This window comes from Schistocerca cancellata, chromosome 2 (assembly GCF_023864275.1).
Source record: "Schistocerca cancellata isolate TAMUIC-IGC-003103 chromosome 2, iqSchCanc2.1, whole genome shotgun sequence".
NCBI classification, from domain to species: Eukaryota; Metazoa; Arthropoda; class Insecta; order Orthoptera; family Acrididae; genus Schistocerca; species Schistocerca cancellata.
Window position 1 is genome coordinate 165,077,396 of NC_064627.1, and position 17,178 is coordinate 165,094,573.

A 17,178-nucleotide genomic window follows, 5' to 3' on the forward strand; every position below is an offset into this window, starting at 1 on the left:
AACAGCAGTTGAACAGCGTTGCCTGGTGAAACGTTGTTGTGTTGCCTCTTGTAAGGAGGAGAAATGTGTACCATCACGTTTCGACTTTGATAAAGGTCGGATTGTAGCCTATCGCGATTGCAGTTTATCGTATCGCGACATTGGTGCTCGCGTTGGTCGAGATCCAATGACTGTTAGCAGAATATGGAATCGGTGGGTTCAGGAGGGTAATACGGAACGCCGTGTTGGATCCCAACGGCCTCGTATCACTAGCAGTCGAGGTTACAGGCATCTTATCCGCATGGCTGTAACGGATCGTGCAGCCACGTCTCGATCCCTGAGTCAACAGATGGGGACGTTTGCAAGACATCAACCATCTGCACGAACAGTTCGACGAGGTTTGCAGCAGCATGGACAATCAGCTCGGATACCAGGGCTGCGGTTACCCGTGACACTGCATCACAGGCAGGAGCGCCTGCGATGGTGTACTCAACGACGAACATGGGTGCACGAACGGCAAAACGTCATTTTTTCGGATGAATCCAGGTTCTGTTTAGAGCATCATGATGGTCGCATCCGTGTTTGGCGACATCGCGGTGAACACACACTGGAAGCGCGTATTCGTCATCGCCATACTGGCGTATCACCCGGCGTGATGGTATGGGGTGCCATTGGTTACACGTGTCGGTCACCTCTTGTTCGCATTGAAGCACCTTTAACTGTGGACGTTACATTTCAGGTATGTTATGACACGTGGCCCTACCCTTCATTCGATCCCTGCGAAACCCTATATTTCAGCAGGATAATGCACGCCCGCATGTTGCAGGTCCTGTACGGGCCTTTCTGGATACAGAAAATGTTGGACTACTGCCATGGCCAGCATCTTCTCCAGATCTCTCACCAATTGAAAACATCTATCAATTGTGGCCGAGCAACTGGCTCATCACAATACGCCAGTCACTACTCTTGATGTACTGTGGGGTCATGTTGAAACTGCATGGACAGCTGTACCTGTACCTGTACCTGTACACAAGCTGTGTTTGACTCAATACCCAGGCGTATCAATGCCGTTATTACGGCCAGAGGTGGTTGTTCTGGGTACTGATTTCTCAGGATCTATGCACCCAAATTGCCTGAAAATGTAATCACATGTCAGTTCTAGTATAATATATCTATCCAATGAATACCCGTTTATCATCTGCATTTCTTCTTGGTGTAGCAATTTTAATGGCCAGTAGCGTATTTGTACTGCTTCAGGACGATTTCAAACAAGTTATCAGCGCAGCTATCCATTAACATACCGTTCTCTACTGATAATTTTGGTTGCCTCGAAGGATTTTTTTAGACGTAATTATTGACAGCTGTAACTTCGTGACTAAATTTTTATTCTCCAATGGACTTTGCGATGATCTGGAACTTCCGTGCGGATTAAAACTTTGTTCTAGAGCGGGATTCGAATCTGGGATGTTAGTCTGTCAAGTGCAAACTCTATACGTACTGAGCTGTGCAGACACGACTTACGACCTGGCCTCACAGCTTTAAGCCCCATAGTACCTCTTCTCTTACCTCTAAAACTTTACAGAAGTACTCCTGCACACCTTGAGAGACTAGCACTACTGGAGGGAAGAGAACTGCAAAGAAATGGCTTAGCTCCAGCTTAGGGGATGTGGACCAAACTACACCAGTGTTCGGAATACTTGAACAAAGTATACGCCTGAAAAACCAAAACTCCACAAAAAAATGTGCAACAGTAGTGAGTACTACAACTTCCAAAGCACCGTGGGAGGATATCGTCGAGACATTGCAGAAACATACTACAACCGTCACGATAAAGCCTAAAGAAACATAGGATATAAGGAAAGTAAAGGAAACTTTCGTAAAAACAGTATGACCCAAAAAGGATTAAATGCTCATTACTAACATAAGACTGACTAAGAATGCATTTATAATGGACTTATTTATTCTGAACAGTGAGAATCTTTTCATATACAAAAAACTGAAGCAGACAGACAGCTATGAAGAAAATGACGCCATTACTAATTTTATATGACGTGGCGTCAGTCGTCACAGAAAGCGAACTGTTACACAGTATTTACCAGCAGATAATATATCAGAAGAACAGTTCCAAATGCACTTTAAGTTCAAATTCAACCCGATCACAGAGATAAAAGACTCTCTCATGTGTATTATTTTCACTAAAACATGTTCTGTGTACTCGATAATAAATTCGTATTACGTGGTGGTGTGATAGTGGTTTATATTTTACTTACCGTTTCTGGAAGTTTTACTGATTATACAGTGAAGAGCCTAAGAAACTGGTACACCTACTAATATCGTGCAGGGACCTGTGAACATGTGGAACTAGCGCAACACTACGTAGCATGGACTTCAATAATATCTGAAGTAGTGGTAGAGGGAACTTGCATCGTGAATCCTGCAGGGCTGTTCATAAATCCGTAAAAGTACAAGGGAGTGGAGATCTCTTCTGAACATCACGTTGCAAGGCACCCCAGATATGCTGAATCATGCTCTTGTCTAGGGAGTTTGGTGGCCAGTGGAAGTGTTTAAACTCAGAAGTGTGTTCCTGGAAACACTCTGTATTAATTCTGGAAGTGTGGGGTGTCGCATTGTCTGGCTGGAATTGCCCAAGTCCGTCGGAATTCACAATGGACATAAATGGATGCATGTGATCAGACAGGATACTTACGTACGTGCCATCTGTCAGAGTCGTAGCTAGTCGTATCAGGGGTCCCATATCACTCTAACTGCACACGCCCCACACCATTACTGAGCCTCCACCAGCTTGAGTAGTCCCCTGACATGCAGGGTCCATGGATTCACGAGGTTGTCTCCATACCAGTACACGTCCATTCACTCGATAAAATTTGAAACGAGACTCGTTCGACCAGGCAACATGTTTCCAGTCATCAGAGTCCAATGTTGGTGTTGACGGACCCAGGCGAAGCGTAAAGTTTTGTGTCATAGTCATCGAGTGTATACGAGTGGGCCTTCGGCTCCGAAAGCCCATATCGGCAATGTTTTGTTGAATGGTTCGCTCGCTGACACTTGTTAATGGCCCAGCATTGAACTCTACAGCAGTCTGTGGAAGAGTTGCACTTCTGTCGCGCTGAACGATTCTCTTCAGTCGTCGTTCATCCTGTTCTTGCAGGATCTTTTTCAGGCCGCAGCGATGTCGGAGATTTGATGTCTTACTGGATTCCTGATATTCACGGTACACTCGTGAAATGGTCGTACAGGAAAATACGCACTTCATCGCTTTCTCGGAGATATTGTGTCCCATCGTTCACGTGCCGACTATAACACCACATTCAAACTCACTTAAATCTTGATAACCTGCCATTGTAGCAGCAGTAACTAACAACTGCGCTAGACACTCGTTGTCTCATATAGGCATTGCCGACCACAGCGCCGTTTTCTGCCTTTTTAAGTATCCCTGTATTTGAATACGTATGCCTATAGCAGTTTCTTTGGCTCTTCAGTGTAGTAACCAATGCAGTTGTTAGCAGCAAGTGCGTTGCTTGTGTGGTATTTTTCACACCCATCACAGTAGCTCCATGACTATTTGTTGGCTCTACTTATATTTATGAGCTACCATACTGAAGACTATCGAATGTAAGATAGCATAATCTTTTCCATTACTATGCACCAGTTTATATGTGCTACAGAACTGGAACATGTAGATTTAAAACAAATCGGAGTAGTGCTACACAGCTTACAAAACTTTCTAATTTTATTCGATTAGAAAAATATTGCGTCACAACCAAATGGTCATAAGTAAATCGAATGCTTTGACCTACCACTAGTAGGCACAGAAATGCTAGTGCTATTAATTTAATCTATGAACTGTAATTCTAAGCTGTAACAAAAAGTTTATGAGAGAAATGCATCACGCTGGAAATACATCTCAGTTTCTGTTGTTTTATTGAAATGTTGGTACAATAGCAGTCAAAATTTTCCTCTTACTGACTTTTCTCAGAAACTTTTAACGTTGTTCGAGATACAGCGGCGGAGAATATATTAAAAGAAGGGGTTAAAAGTTCGGTACGGTTCGCGGACGATGGCTCTATTGGTGTAGCAAATGCTGTTTAGAAGAGCTACAGGTTGGTATTACATGAGAGTGTGAAGACTTAATTAATTCAGAAGAGATCCAGGCATTCTCTGTCCACAGCGCAGCATAGGTGTAAGAATCTGACACATGAACATCCAACCACTTGTTACTCAGAAATTCTACGGCTTCTACCTAGGACAATATGAAACGCTAAGGAAGAACACATAGGGGACATAGACTGAATTAGCGTTGTAAGTAGTAATGCAGGAACACATGCACGTCTTTCTTTTCAGGTATTGTGGCTTATATAACGTATTGTAAAATCATATAATGACATCCGAAAAAAATTCAAATTCCAATCGTTTGTGTTTGCACAGTTTGTCATTAACGACATCTGCTTTTCATAGCGAATACTGTGTACCATTTGAAGCTCCTAGTGATGTTTTGTATTTGCCATGTTTCCGCTTTGAATCAATCAGAAAATATTAGCGATGTGGTAGTAAAATAAAAGAATCAAACGAAAACTTTTTCATTTTTAATTTAATGAGACATAAAGTATCAACAGTAACAATAAAAATCCTTATCAATAAATTAAAAAGACTTGAGTGGCCAAGAGGAAGGAAGAGCTGTAGTCATGCTTCAGTGAGACTCTAGTGCTGATTCATTAGAAGATACCAAACCAAATGCGGCCAGGTCTCCCAGAAGCTGGCCCTGGTTGTCCAGTAGGTTGAGGTCCTCCGGTAGGTTGTGGCTCATCAGTTGGTTGTGGCCCTCCAGTTGGTTCAGGACCTTCAGTTGGTTGAGGACCTCCAGTAGGTTGACCTGTTGGTTCAGGACCTCCAGTTGGTGGGCCAGGTGGTCCAGTTGGTTCAGGACCTCCAGTAGGTTGACCTGTTGGATCAGGACCTCCGGTTGGTGGGCCTGGTGGTCCAGTTGGTTGTGGCCCCTCAGTTGGTCCAGGAGGGCCAGGTGGAGTTTCCTGGCACCTGCATGCTGTCACCTGCAACAGAATTGTGTGATATATCTCATAGTCTGTACATAAAATGCTCTGTGAAATATTAACATGTTATGGTTCTTTAGTCCAGTCAACCAGACAATGAGATGCACATTAGACAAAAACATCCTGGTAGATTTAAGATGTGTACCACACTGTGATTCGATCCCAGAACTGCTTTTGTGGGCAACTGCTTGCCCGACTGAGCTATCCAGACATGTTGTAAAACCCGTTCTCACAGCTCACAGCAATTTTAGCATACTGAGCTCTGGCAGAGATTTAAAACAAGTAATTTTATGTTTCATACGCTGTGTTGCATTATTTATCTGTGTTGAATGTCATGCAATGTTTTAGTTGGACACGTCTTTTGTGTTATCAATTGCCAATGGGTAACGAAGCCGTTAATGATCCTCAGCTTGTTGTTACGGAAAGCGCTGTCTAAATATATTTTATGTCGCATTTTAATTATGTACTCTACGTTAAATCACTAAACAGTATGAATATGATTTTCAATCGTTTGGAGAATATCGAGAAAAATTTCTTATTACTATAAAGGAATAGGGGAATAAACTGACACTGAAACGAGATTCACTACTAATGGAAATGGACGTTTGATTTGAGAAAACAATATTTCCTGTTATGAGATTCAAATTACCCTTTGCTGTATTTTACGTTTTTAAACAAGAATTAAAAATTTCTTACACTTTACTCTGAAAAGATATGAGTGATGCAGCGCATCGACTTTTTACTCCCTAAAAGCCAAATTTTGTATTATAGATCCAAACTTCTATTCGTCAATAGAGCAGAACAGTGATTAAAAAGTAACACAATTGATATACATAACTGTGTGTATTGCGAGTGCCCCACACAGTATAATGTGAATGTTCTGTATGATCACAGATGATAAGACTCTTTCATGAACTTATATTTTCACCAGTTCTGAACTTATAAGACATTTGCAACTTTTCAACGAGAGAATTCAAATTACTTAACTCTGCCTATGAAGTGTAGGTACCTTCCACATGGAAAGGAGTTGTTTATTGTCTAAGACAATGATCACCTTAATATGTATTATAGCTCGTGTTTGCTTTGATGTGCTCGAAGGAACTAGTTAGTTATCTTGTTTCATGATTCATAGATCATTTCAACAATTTTTTTTATCGAAATGATGTCAAATGAGTGAGTTTACGAGATATCTATACGAGATTAGTTTTAACATTAATGAACGTTTCAGTCGTCCGCTGTGGCCGAGTGGTTCTAGGCGCTTCAGTCGGGAACCGCGCTGCTGCTACGGTCGCAGGTTCGAATCCTGCCTCGGGCATGGATGTGCGTGATGTCCTTAGGTTAGTTAGGTTTAAGTAGTTCTAAGTCGAGGGGACTGATGGCCTCAGATGTTAAGTCCCATAGTGCTCAGAGTCATTTGACCTAATTTGAATGAACGTTTTATTTTTCAGTCTTACTCTTGCAATAACACTTAAAATTACACTTGACGGACGAAAGAAGGATTTATAAAGCACTGACCGAAAGGGTATTCCTGGAAAAGAGAAGTCTGCTAGTGTCAAACATAGGCCTTAATACGAGAAAGAGATTTCTGAGGATGTACGTTTGGAACACAGCATTGTGTGGAAGAGAATCACGCATTGAGGGAAAGCCAGAAAAGAAGAGAATCGAAGTGTCATGGAGTAGAAATAAAAATTTTGAGGTTTGCTGAGATACTGTACTTCTGCCAGAGACGGCAAATGAGTTGGATGAGATGTTGAACAGAACGGATAGTGTGTTAGATAAAGATAAAGGTCAACAAAGGTGGAACCTACCAATTGGATGTAGTCGAATTAAATCAGGCGCTAGTGGCGAATTACGTAAGGAGCCGATACACTAAAAGTAGTGAACGAGTTTTGTTATTTAGGAAGAGCTTTAACTGGAAATGGCAGGAACAGAGAGGATTTTAAACGCAGACCAGCAACAGTAAGAAAATTATTTGAGAGAAAGTGGAATTTGTTAACATCTAATACATATCTATGTGTTAGGAACCATTCTTGAAGGTATCTGACTGGAGCGTAGCCTTGTGCAGGAGGGAAACGTGGACAACAAGTAGTTGAGACTAGAAGAGAATAGAAGCTTCTGAAATCTGGTGTTACAGAAGAATGGTGAAGGTTAGATGGATAGATCGAATAACTAATGAGGCGATACTTAATGAAATCTGAGGAAAAGAGATTAAGGCACAACTTAACTGAAAGAAGGGATCAGCTAATAAGATACATTATGAGGCATCGAGGATTTGTCTGACTGACCGTATGGGGAAATAGGAGAGTGTGGGGGTGGGGGGTAGGCTAAAAAATGGCTCTGAGCACTATGAGACTCAACATCTGTGGTCATAAGTCCCCTAGAACTTAGAACTACTTAAACCTAACTAACCTAAGGACATCACACACATCCATGCCCGAGGCAGGATTCGAACCTGCGACCGTAGCGGTCACGCGGTTCCAGACTGAAGCGCCTTTAACCGCACGGCCACACCGGCCGGCTGGGGGGTAGGGAGAGTGTACAAATTATAGAGGGAGACCTAGCCCCGAGTACTGTGAACAGGTTCAAACGGATGAAATTTGTAGCGGTTATTCGGAAACGAAGACGCATTTCAGAGGTTAGACTCTGGACCACAATATAAACAGGTACGACTAACACTATAATTTTAATAGTTAAAAGTCGCCCATGTCCAAATCGTATTTATGGGAGGACGTGCTGAAAAGTAATGCCTCCGAATTTTTTATGTGAACATTCTTAAAGTTTTTAAATAAAAGAGACGTTATTGACATTCTACCTCTTTATTCTTCATATACACATCTTTGTTTCTCGGCATAGTCACCCTGGCGACGAACTCATTTCTCCCAGCGGGAGACTAGTTTGTAGATACTATCACTACAGAAAGTTTGACGGAGTCACAGCCTCATCTCTGCTTGCACCGCTTCATCACTATCAATGTGAAGTCCTCAAAGGCGTTGTTTAAGTTTTGGAACCAGATGAAAATCGGATGGAGCCAAGTCAGGACTGTATGGAGGCTGATCGATGTCAGTGAACAAATTCTCGGAATTCGAAAGTCGATTAAAGTAAGCTGTTTCCCACGGTCCGACATAGTTACGTTACACACGACCGTGTTACACGCTACAATTCGGAGCCCTCTAGCGGCAGACGGCTGCAACCATGTAGACATGAAGAGTAAAGATGTAGAATGTTAATAGCGTTTGTTTTATTTTTCAGCACGACTTCGTATATCCACCGAAATCTCTGGGCTGTGTGACAAACACGGAGCAAAGTCACACTTGTAGCGTCGTGTGGCTCAGATTTGAAAAGTAGAGTTGTTTGTTGCAGTGTGCAGTACGTCTCGTCTGTCTGCTACTACAATCCACGATAGGTAAAAACGGATTTTTGCTCAAAGCAGTTGACTCTAGTAATTGAGGTTTTTCTTCGAATCAATGTACTGGTAATCAAGGGCTGATTTTACATACGTAAATTTCAAATTTTTACTCCCAGTTTAGGAAAATACACTATTGGCCATTAAAATTGCTACACCGCGAAGATGACGTACTACAGAAGCGAAATTTAACCGGGAAGAAGAAGATGCTGTGATATGCAAATGATTATAGCTTTTCAGAGCATTCACACAAGGTTGGCGCCGCTGGTGACACCTACAACGTGGTGACATGAGGAAAGTTTCCAACCGATTTCTCATACAAAAACAGCAGTTGACCGGCCTTGCCTGGTGAAACGTTGTTATGATGCCTCGTGTAAGGAGGAGAAATGATTACCATCACGTTTCCGACTTTGATAAAGGTCGGATTGGTCGCGTTAATCGAGATCCAATGACTATTAGCAGAACATGGACTCGGTGGGTTTAGGAGGGTAATACGGAACGCCGTGCTGGATCCCAACGGCCTCGTATCACTACCAGTCAAAATGACAGGCATCTTATCCGCATGGCTGTAACGGATCGTGCAGTCACGTCTCGATCCCTGAGTCAGCAGATGGGGACGTTTGCAGGACAACAACCATCTCCACGAACAGTTCGACGACGTTTGCTGCTGCATGGATTATCAGCTCGGAGACCATGGCTGCGGTTACCCTTGACGCTGCATCACAGACAGGAGCGCCTGCGATGGTGTACTCAACGACGAACCTGAGTGCTCGAATGGCAAAACGTCATTTTTTTCGGTTGAATGCAGGTTCTGTTTACGGCATCATGATGGTCGCATCCGTGTTTGGCGACATCGCGGTGAACGCACATTGGAAGCGTGTATTCGTCAACGCCATACTGGCGTACCACCCGGCGTGATGGTATGGGGTGCCATTGGTTACACGTCTCGGTCACCTCTTGTTCGCATTGACGGCATTTGAACAGTGGACGTTACATTTCAGATGTGTTACGACCCATGGCACTATCCTTAATTCGATCCCTGCGAAACCCTACATTTGAGCAGGATAATGCACGCCCGCATGTTGCAGGTCCTGTACGGGCCTTTCTGGATACAGAAAAAGTTCTACTGCTGCCCTGGCCAGCACAGTCTCCAGATCTCTCACCAACTGTAAACGTCTGGTCAATGATGGCCGAGCAACTGGCTCATCACAATACGCCAGTCACTAATCTTGATGAATTGTGGTATCGTGTTGAAGCTGCATGGGCATCTGTACCAGTACACGCCATCCAAGCTCTGTTTGACTCAATGCCCAGGCGTATCACGGCCGTTATTACGGCCAGAGTTGGTTGTTCTGGGTACTGATTTCTCAGGATCTATGCACCCAAATTGCGTGGAAATGTAGTCACATGTCAGTTCTAGTATAATATATCTATCCAATGAATACCCGTTTATCATCTGCGTTTCTTCTTGGTGTAGCAATTTTAGTGGCCAGTAGGATCTATGCACCCAAATTGCGTGGAAATGTAGTCACATGTCAGTTCTAGTATAATATATCTGTCCAATGAATACCCGTTTATCATCTGCGTTTCTTCTTGGTGTGGCAATTTTAGTGGCCAGTAGTATATATTAGTATGAGAGATAAGAATCTTGAAAATAGCCAAGAATTCTGGAAATTAGAAGCTACTTTCAACAGAGGATAGATTTGAGTTGGCTGCTTGAGGGCTAGCCTGCGTGGATGAACTTGTGCCTGAATAGCATTTTAGCCAGGAAAGGGCGCACAGTGATAGGCAGATCGTACCTGCTATCAACAAGATATGAGGCAGGGTTCGAGCGTCCATAGGCAGAACCGGAAAATCGTACCTACCTGAGAAAGGCAAGGCAGTAAATGAAAAACACTGCGCTAGGAATAAAACCGCAGAAGTAAGAGGGTCCTGTTTTTGCAGTCAAACGAGTACTTCCGGTGAAAAGGACCAGTAAGTGTATATTTATCACACTGCACATGGGACTCTTATCTTGTTCGCATATGATCATTATAAAACTTGATGAGTCCCTACTTATTCGGTACTAAAAATATTAAATCTTGTTTAAAAATAATGAAAATATGTCCTTAGAATTGGCCAACAATTCCTAATCACGATATATACCTAAAGGTGTTATTAAAAAATACTATAGCTACAACTAATCATCTTGTGGTGCAGTTCTTCTTGTTGTTTCCGTGCTTGCTAAGAAAATGGGATGAGAAGTTCCGCCTTATGCAATACACCTTATTTCTTTTGTTTCACCCATACATGTTTCAGCACTTTTGTGCTATCATCAGTGGGTTCTATTTATTTTTAACTGTAAATTTGTTGTTAAGATATTAATATTTTCGTCGTTTAACAACATTATGTAAAAGTTGCGTTTATAACTTAATTGGCGAAAAGTAACATACCTTACATTATATTATTGTCCTCTTGTTTTGGTAGCTGTTATGCTACACAATATACAACATGTCATCTGCAAACAGCAAAACGTAATTTATTTTCTATTGGTTATGTATTTACGAACGGAAATAAGACTGTATCACGTTTTCTTTCTGTAGTTGTGGTAGGTTTTCCTGTTTTGTTGGCGAAGTAAATGGGCTTACTTCTTTGCCTGTGTTCGTGTGGCAATGCAGTTTATCGATTATTCAAAACATAGGCGGAGTTTTCGCTGCCATTACGTGTTGTTGTGGTTGCGTGGCGTTCATTTGTTTCGTAGCGTGTTCTGTTGGCTGAGGCATTTACTTCGCCAACAAAACAGGAAAACCTACCACAACTACAGAAAGAAAACGTGATACAGTCTTATTTCCGTTCGTAAATACATAACCAATAGAAAATAAATTACGTTTTGCTGTTTGCAGATGACATGTTGTATATTGTTAGCATAACAGCTACCAAAACAAGAGGACAATAATATAATGTAAGGTATGTTACTTTTCGCCAATTAAGTTATAAACGCAACTTTTACATAATGTTGTTAAACGACGAAAATATTAATATGTTAACAACAAATTTTCAGTTAAAAATAAATAGAACCCACTGATGATAGCACAAAAGTGCTGAAACATGTATGGGTGAAACAAAAGAAATAAGGTGTATTGCATAAGGCGGAACTTCTCATCCCATTCCCATATAGCTACAACACTTACTGGGTATGCTACAGTAAGGACTACTCACCACAAGGCACAGGAGAAGAGCTGCCACTGTCGCCCTCATGGTGCTGAAAGGTGGCTGAGACCAGGGAACACAGTCCTTTTATATGTCTTAGCACTGCGTGATGTACTCCTGGCGTGACCGTACAACAAAGCTACCGAAAATAGATCTTTATATTACTCATATAATGCAACATCTGGGTGCCTGCAAACCCAGCTATGACGGTTTTAACATTTATCGTACTCTCTTTGTTACGAAGTGGAAACGTACGCACCTCCGTGGCCGAGGTCGCTAACGCACGGTTTTACGCTTTCGCCCAACCCGCGAGTGAGCCAGTTCGAATCCTGGTTGTGTAAACCTCTTCATCTGCGATCAGCTCTTTCATCCTATTTCGTCAATTACCTGTGAAACGTGTTGTAGTCTGTCTTGTTCTACAAGTTCTACCATCTAATCCTCCAGATAGTATCACGGAAGCCATTTAATGATGTTTTAAGATACAGTCCACATATTTTCCTATTTCCATCGATTCTACGGAGACCTTCTCATTCATTATCTGATCAGTCCATACAATTTTCAGCATCCTTGTATAGCAGCACATCTCAGGCACCTCGATTGTCTTCTTTTCCGGTTTACCCGCAGTCCTGTGCTCCAAACGCACATTCTCAAAAAAATTATTCCTTGTATTAAGACCAATGTTGGATACGAGTAGAGTCTTTTGGTGTGAAAGCCATCTACCTCATTGTTACTCTGCTTTTTACGTACTTCTTACTTCGTCCGTCATATTTTATTAGGCTTTCTCCATAGTAGAATTTATTCACTTCGTTTACTTAGTTCGCAACAATTTTGAACTTACATTTATCGCTAGTCTCATTTCTGCTGCTACTAATTAATTTCGTATTTTTTCTGTTAAACCTTAATCTATGGCCTGTACTCATTAGACGTACATTCCGTTTAACAGGACCTGTAACTATGATTCCCATGTACTGAGGACAGCAATATCGTCTGCGGTTCTTATCAACGGTATTCTTTCACCTTGAATTTAGATCCCACTGATGAACTTTCATTTAAACCACTGCTTCTTCCATGTTCAGATTGAACAGTAGCGGCGAAAGACTGCATCCTAGTGTTACCCCCATTTAAACCTGAGCACTTGGTTTTGGTCTTACATTCTTATTCTTCCCTCTTGGCCTTTATACATATTGTACAATACCTATATTTACCTATAGCTTATTCCTACATTTCTCAGAATGTCGAACACATTGCACCATTACACGTTGTCGAACGCTTTTTCTACGTCAATAAATCCTACGAACAGTGTTGATTTTTCTTAAGCCTTGCTCCATTAGCCTTTCTTCTATATATGACTCTTGGTAGCAGCTTTGATACATGAGATGTTAAGCTGACGACACGATAACGAAATCTTCTCGGGGTCCATCCAGATGGTTGCACTGAAATTTCGCAGCGTTTCGATGAGTACCACTCTCATCATCGTTTGGCGAAGATAGTATCGGACTTCTTTGCAATTTTTATCTTCTTTATTTTGTGGCTGATATTTTCCCGGAAGTCTGATGGTATATCCACAGAGTCATAGACCCTGCAAACCAACTTGCGTAGTCGTTTGGTTGTCACTTCTCCCCACAATTTTAGAAATTCCAAGGAAACGTTGTATATATCTTCCGCCTTATTTGATCTCAAGTCTTCCAAAGTATTGCTCATCTTTTTTCATCAATGAATTGAAGTATCTCTCCTGTTAACGAAGTTTTCTTCCATATACATCCTCTCAGATTGCCCTTTTTAGAGACGTACATTCTTCTTCATTTAAATGCCTACTGCAGTATTCAATATGACAGTATTTACAGTCCTCCTCATACGGGACGAGGCGGCTAACGTTGAGGTGGACGCTCGCAAACCATGGAGTGTCTTTATGAAAAGGGCCTCGTGGAAAACAGTTGCGTTGACACTGTTAGCGATTGTCGAAGAAGAGCAGGGGAAATCGCGAAGAAGATAATCGACTCGTTGATGGCTTGAACAGAGAACGGCTAGTAGAGGAAAACTACATAATGCTGTACAGCGACCTGAGATGCATACTGATAAAAGTTATTAGTTAACTGTCACCAACAGCCTCGTAGGAGTGGTAACACCGGTTCCCGTCAGACCACAGACGTTAAGCGCTGTCGGGCTTGGCTGTCACTTCGGTGGGTCACCGTTGGGTCTGCCAAGTGCTGTTGGCAAGCGGGTGCACTCAGCCCTTAGGAGGGCAATTGAGGAGCTACTTGACTAAGAAGTAGCGTCACCGTCACGAAATCTGACAACAGCTGGTAGAGTGGAGAGCTGACCACATGCCCGTCCGTATCCGGGTCCGGTGACGCCTACGGACTAAGGATGACACGGAGGCCGGTAGGTACCGTTGGGCCTTCGAGGCTGTTTGGTCGGTGTTTGTTATAGTGTCTAATATCTGTTTGCGCGTGCGTTATATCCATATTCTCGATGTCGCATTGGCTTCAAACATCCTGAAATAACGTACTTCATCACATAGATTTCAAAACCGAGATTCGTTTCGTAGAAAATTCGTTCGGAAAAGGAGATTTCTTCGAAGCTGCTCACCATAATTGAAAAAAAAATTACTAGTAAGAATACAAACATGAGTCAGTCCATCCCTAGACATACACTATGTGAGCAAGAATATCCGGACACCCCCCCAAAACCTACGTTTTTCATGTTAGGTGTATTGTGCTGCCACCTACTATCAGGTTTATGTTTTCTTATTGGCAACGTTACGTAGCACTCTGTATGAAAATCACTGGCTGTGCTGTGTGCAGTCTGTGGCTAGTTTGCATTGTTGTCTGCCATTGTAGTGTTGGGCAGCGGCAGCTGGATGTGAACAGCGCGTAGCGTTGCGCAGTTGGAGGTGAGCCGCCAGAAGTGGTGGATGTGGGGAGAGAGATGGCGGAGTTTGGAAATTTTTAAAAATGGATGTCATGAACATGTATATTACTAAGGTAAATAAATTGTTTGTTCTCTATTAAAATCTTTCATTTGCTAACTATGCCTATCAGTAGTTAGTGACTTCCGTAGTTTGAATCTTTTATTTAGCTGGCAGTAGTGGCGCTCGCTGTATTGCAGTAGTTCGAGCAACGAAGATTTTTGGTGAGGTAAGTGATTTGTGAAAGGTATAGATTAATGTTAGTCAGGGCCATTCTTTTGCAGGGAGTTTTGAAAGTGTCAGTTTAAGCACAGTCATGTATACTTTTTCAAAGCAGCCTACTTACAAGGTACTCCACATCAGCGACCTCAGTAGTCATTAGACGTCGTGAGAGAGCAGAATGGGGGGCTCCGCGGAACTCAACGGACTTTGAAAGTGGTCAGGTGACTGGGTGTCACTTGTGTCATACGTGTGTACGGGAGATTTCCACTCTCCTAAACATCCCTAGGTCCACTATTTCCGATGTAATAGCGAGGTGGAAACGTGAAGGGTCACGTACAGCACAAAAGCCGACCTCGTCAGTTGGCTGACAGAGACCGCCGACAGTTGAAGAGGGTCGTAATGTGTAACAGGCAGACAGCTATCCAGACCATCACACAGGAATTCCCAACTCCATAAACATCCACTGCAAGTGCTATGACAGTTAGGTGGGAGGTGAGAAAACTTGGATTTCATGGTCGAGCGGCTGCTCATAAACTATACATCACGCCAATAAATGCGAAACGACACCTCGCTTGATGTAAGGAGCGTAAACATTGGACGATTGAACAGTGGAAAAACGTTCTGTAAAGTGACGAATCACGGTACACAATGTGGCGATCCGCTAGCAGGGTGTGGGTATGGAGAATGCCCGGTGAACGCCATCTGCCAGCGTGTGTAGTGCAAACAGTAAAATTCGGAGGCGATGGTATTATTGTGTAGTCGTGTTTTTCATGGAGAGGACTTCCACCCCTTGTTGTTGTAAAATTCGGAGGCGATGGTATTATTGTGTGGTCGTGTTTTTCATGGAGACGGCTTGCACCCCTTGCTGTTTTGCGTAGCACTATCACAGCACAGGCCTACGTTAATGTTTTAAGCACCTTCTTGCTTCTCACGGTTGAAGAGCAATTCGGTGATGCAAACTGCATCTTTCAACACTATCGAGTACCTGTTCATAACGCACGGCCTGTGGTGGAGTGGTTACACGACAGTAACATCCCTGTAATGGACTGGCAAGTACAGAGTCCTGACCTGAATCCTATAGAACACCTCTGGGATGTTTTGGAGAGCGGAATTCGTAGCAGGCCTCACCGACCGACATCTATGCCTCCGTGAAGAATGGGCTTCCATTCCCCAAGCAACCTTCCAGCACCTGATTGAACATACGCCTGCGAGAGTGGAAGCTGTCATCACGGCTAAGGGTGGGCCAACACCACACTGAATTCCAACATTACCGATGGAGGACGCCACGAACTTCTAAGTCATTTTCAGTCAAGTATCCGGATACTCTTGGACATAGTGTATGATTTAGAGAAAGTTCCATAGTAGCAAAAACATGCACTATGTAATTTGTGATTACTTACAGGCCTAGACTGGCAGTTATGTTAAGATTTCTGGTCACTGGGGAAACATTCCAGCCCAGTCGTTGGCCTTTGCAGCAAGAATTGCGGCAAATAAATTATTTATAATAACAACGACTTTGAGACAAAATTTCTTTTCAGTTCATAAGAAAGGCCCAGAATCTTTTAAAAAACAAAAGGTGAAAAAAATTTGGAATAAGTTGGAGGCGAACGTAGTAACCTTCTGTTCCTAATACCAGAACGCGGAACCCTGTGAACTGTGCTATAGCTTCGACATAGCAAGCGTTTTTTCCATAGATGACATCAGTTTCTAAGGAATGTATTTAGAAATGTTATTTGATGTTTAATATGCAGATTTTACGAGAAAGATAGATCATCATTGTGACCTACCGTTGAAACGGCATACTTTCGTAGCACGCTAGTGATACACTAAAACCATCAACTACAGAAAGCCTTTACCTACCGTTATGTAGTTTCCTGTTACTTTATTATAAAAAATTGCAGCTAAAACGGCGGTTTTTCGGGAGATCCTCAGTTTGCTCATGCTCTGAAACTGCTTATATTTTTACCAAGTACTCTATGAGAAAGTTCAAATGGTTCAAACGGCTCTGAGCACTATGGGACTTAACTTCTGAGGTCATCAGTCCCCTATAACTTAGAACTATTTAAACCTAAATAACCTAAGGACATCACACACATCGTTGCCCGAGACAGAATTCGAACCTGCGACCGTAGGAGTCGTGCGGTTCCAGACTGTGGCGCCTAGAACCGCTCGGCCCCTCCGGCCGGCACTCTATGTGAGAGAAAACCAACCAAATACGAGGTTTAACGCCAATCAGTATGGCGGCCCCAACGTTTTGCTTGTGACATAAAATGATGTCGCATCTCATTGGCCACGTTCCTCTACCCGAGGAAAAACATCTGACATGCCAGATTCCTTATCTCACGCTTCCCAGTGTACTGGAACGGGGCCAACGAGATATATGGACACCGCAACGAACTTGTGACGTC

At 42.7% G+C, this 17,178-nt stretch overlaps 2 protein-coding genes across 6 annotated transcripts in view; both read right to left on the bottom strand.

Annotated features, from left to right (window-relative positions):
- Window positions 1-11,763, bottom strand: part of LOC126161459 (proline-rich protein HaeIII subfamily 1-like) — a 61,630-nt gene extending 49,867 nt beyond the window's left edge. The window contains exons 1-2 of one of the 2 annotated variants that reach the window (XM_049917284.1): window positions 11,650-11,763; window positions 4,572-5,048 (exon numbers count right to left, since the gene is read on the bottom strand). In XM_049917284.1, coding sequence (XP_049773241.1) covers window positions 4,713-5,048; window positions 11,650-11,688 — 375 coding nt within the window. In that variant the 5' untranslated portion in view covers window positions 11,689-11,763 and the 3' untranslated portion in view covers window positions 4,572-4,712. Of the gene's footprint in view, window positions 1-4,571; window positions 5,049-11,649 lie in introns of those variants that run through there. The other variant, XM_049917288.1, reaches the window with a different exon arrangement.
- The window catches only part of LOC126161461 (proline-rich protein 2-like), a 403,478-nt gene that overhangs the window by 178,411 nt on the left and 207,889 nt on the right, over window positions 1-17,178 (bottom strand). The gene's annotated exons all lie outside the window — the stretch shown is intronic.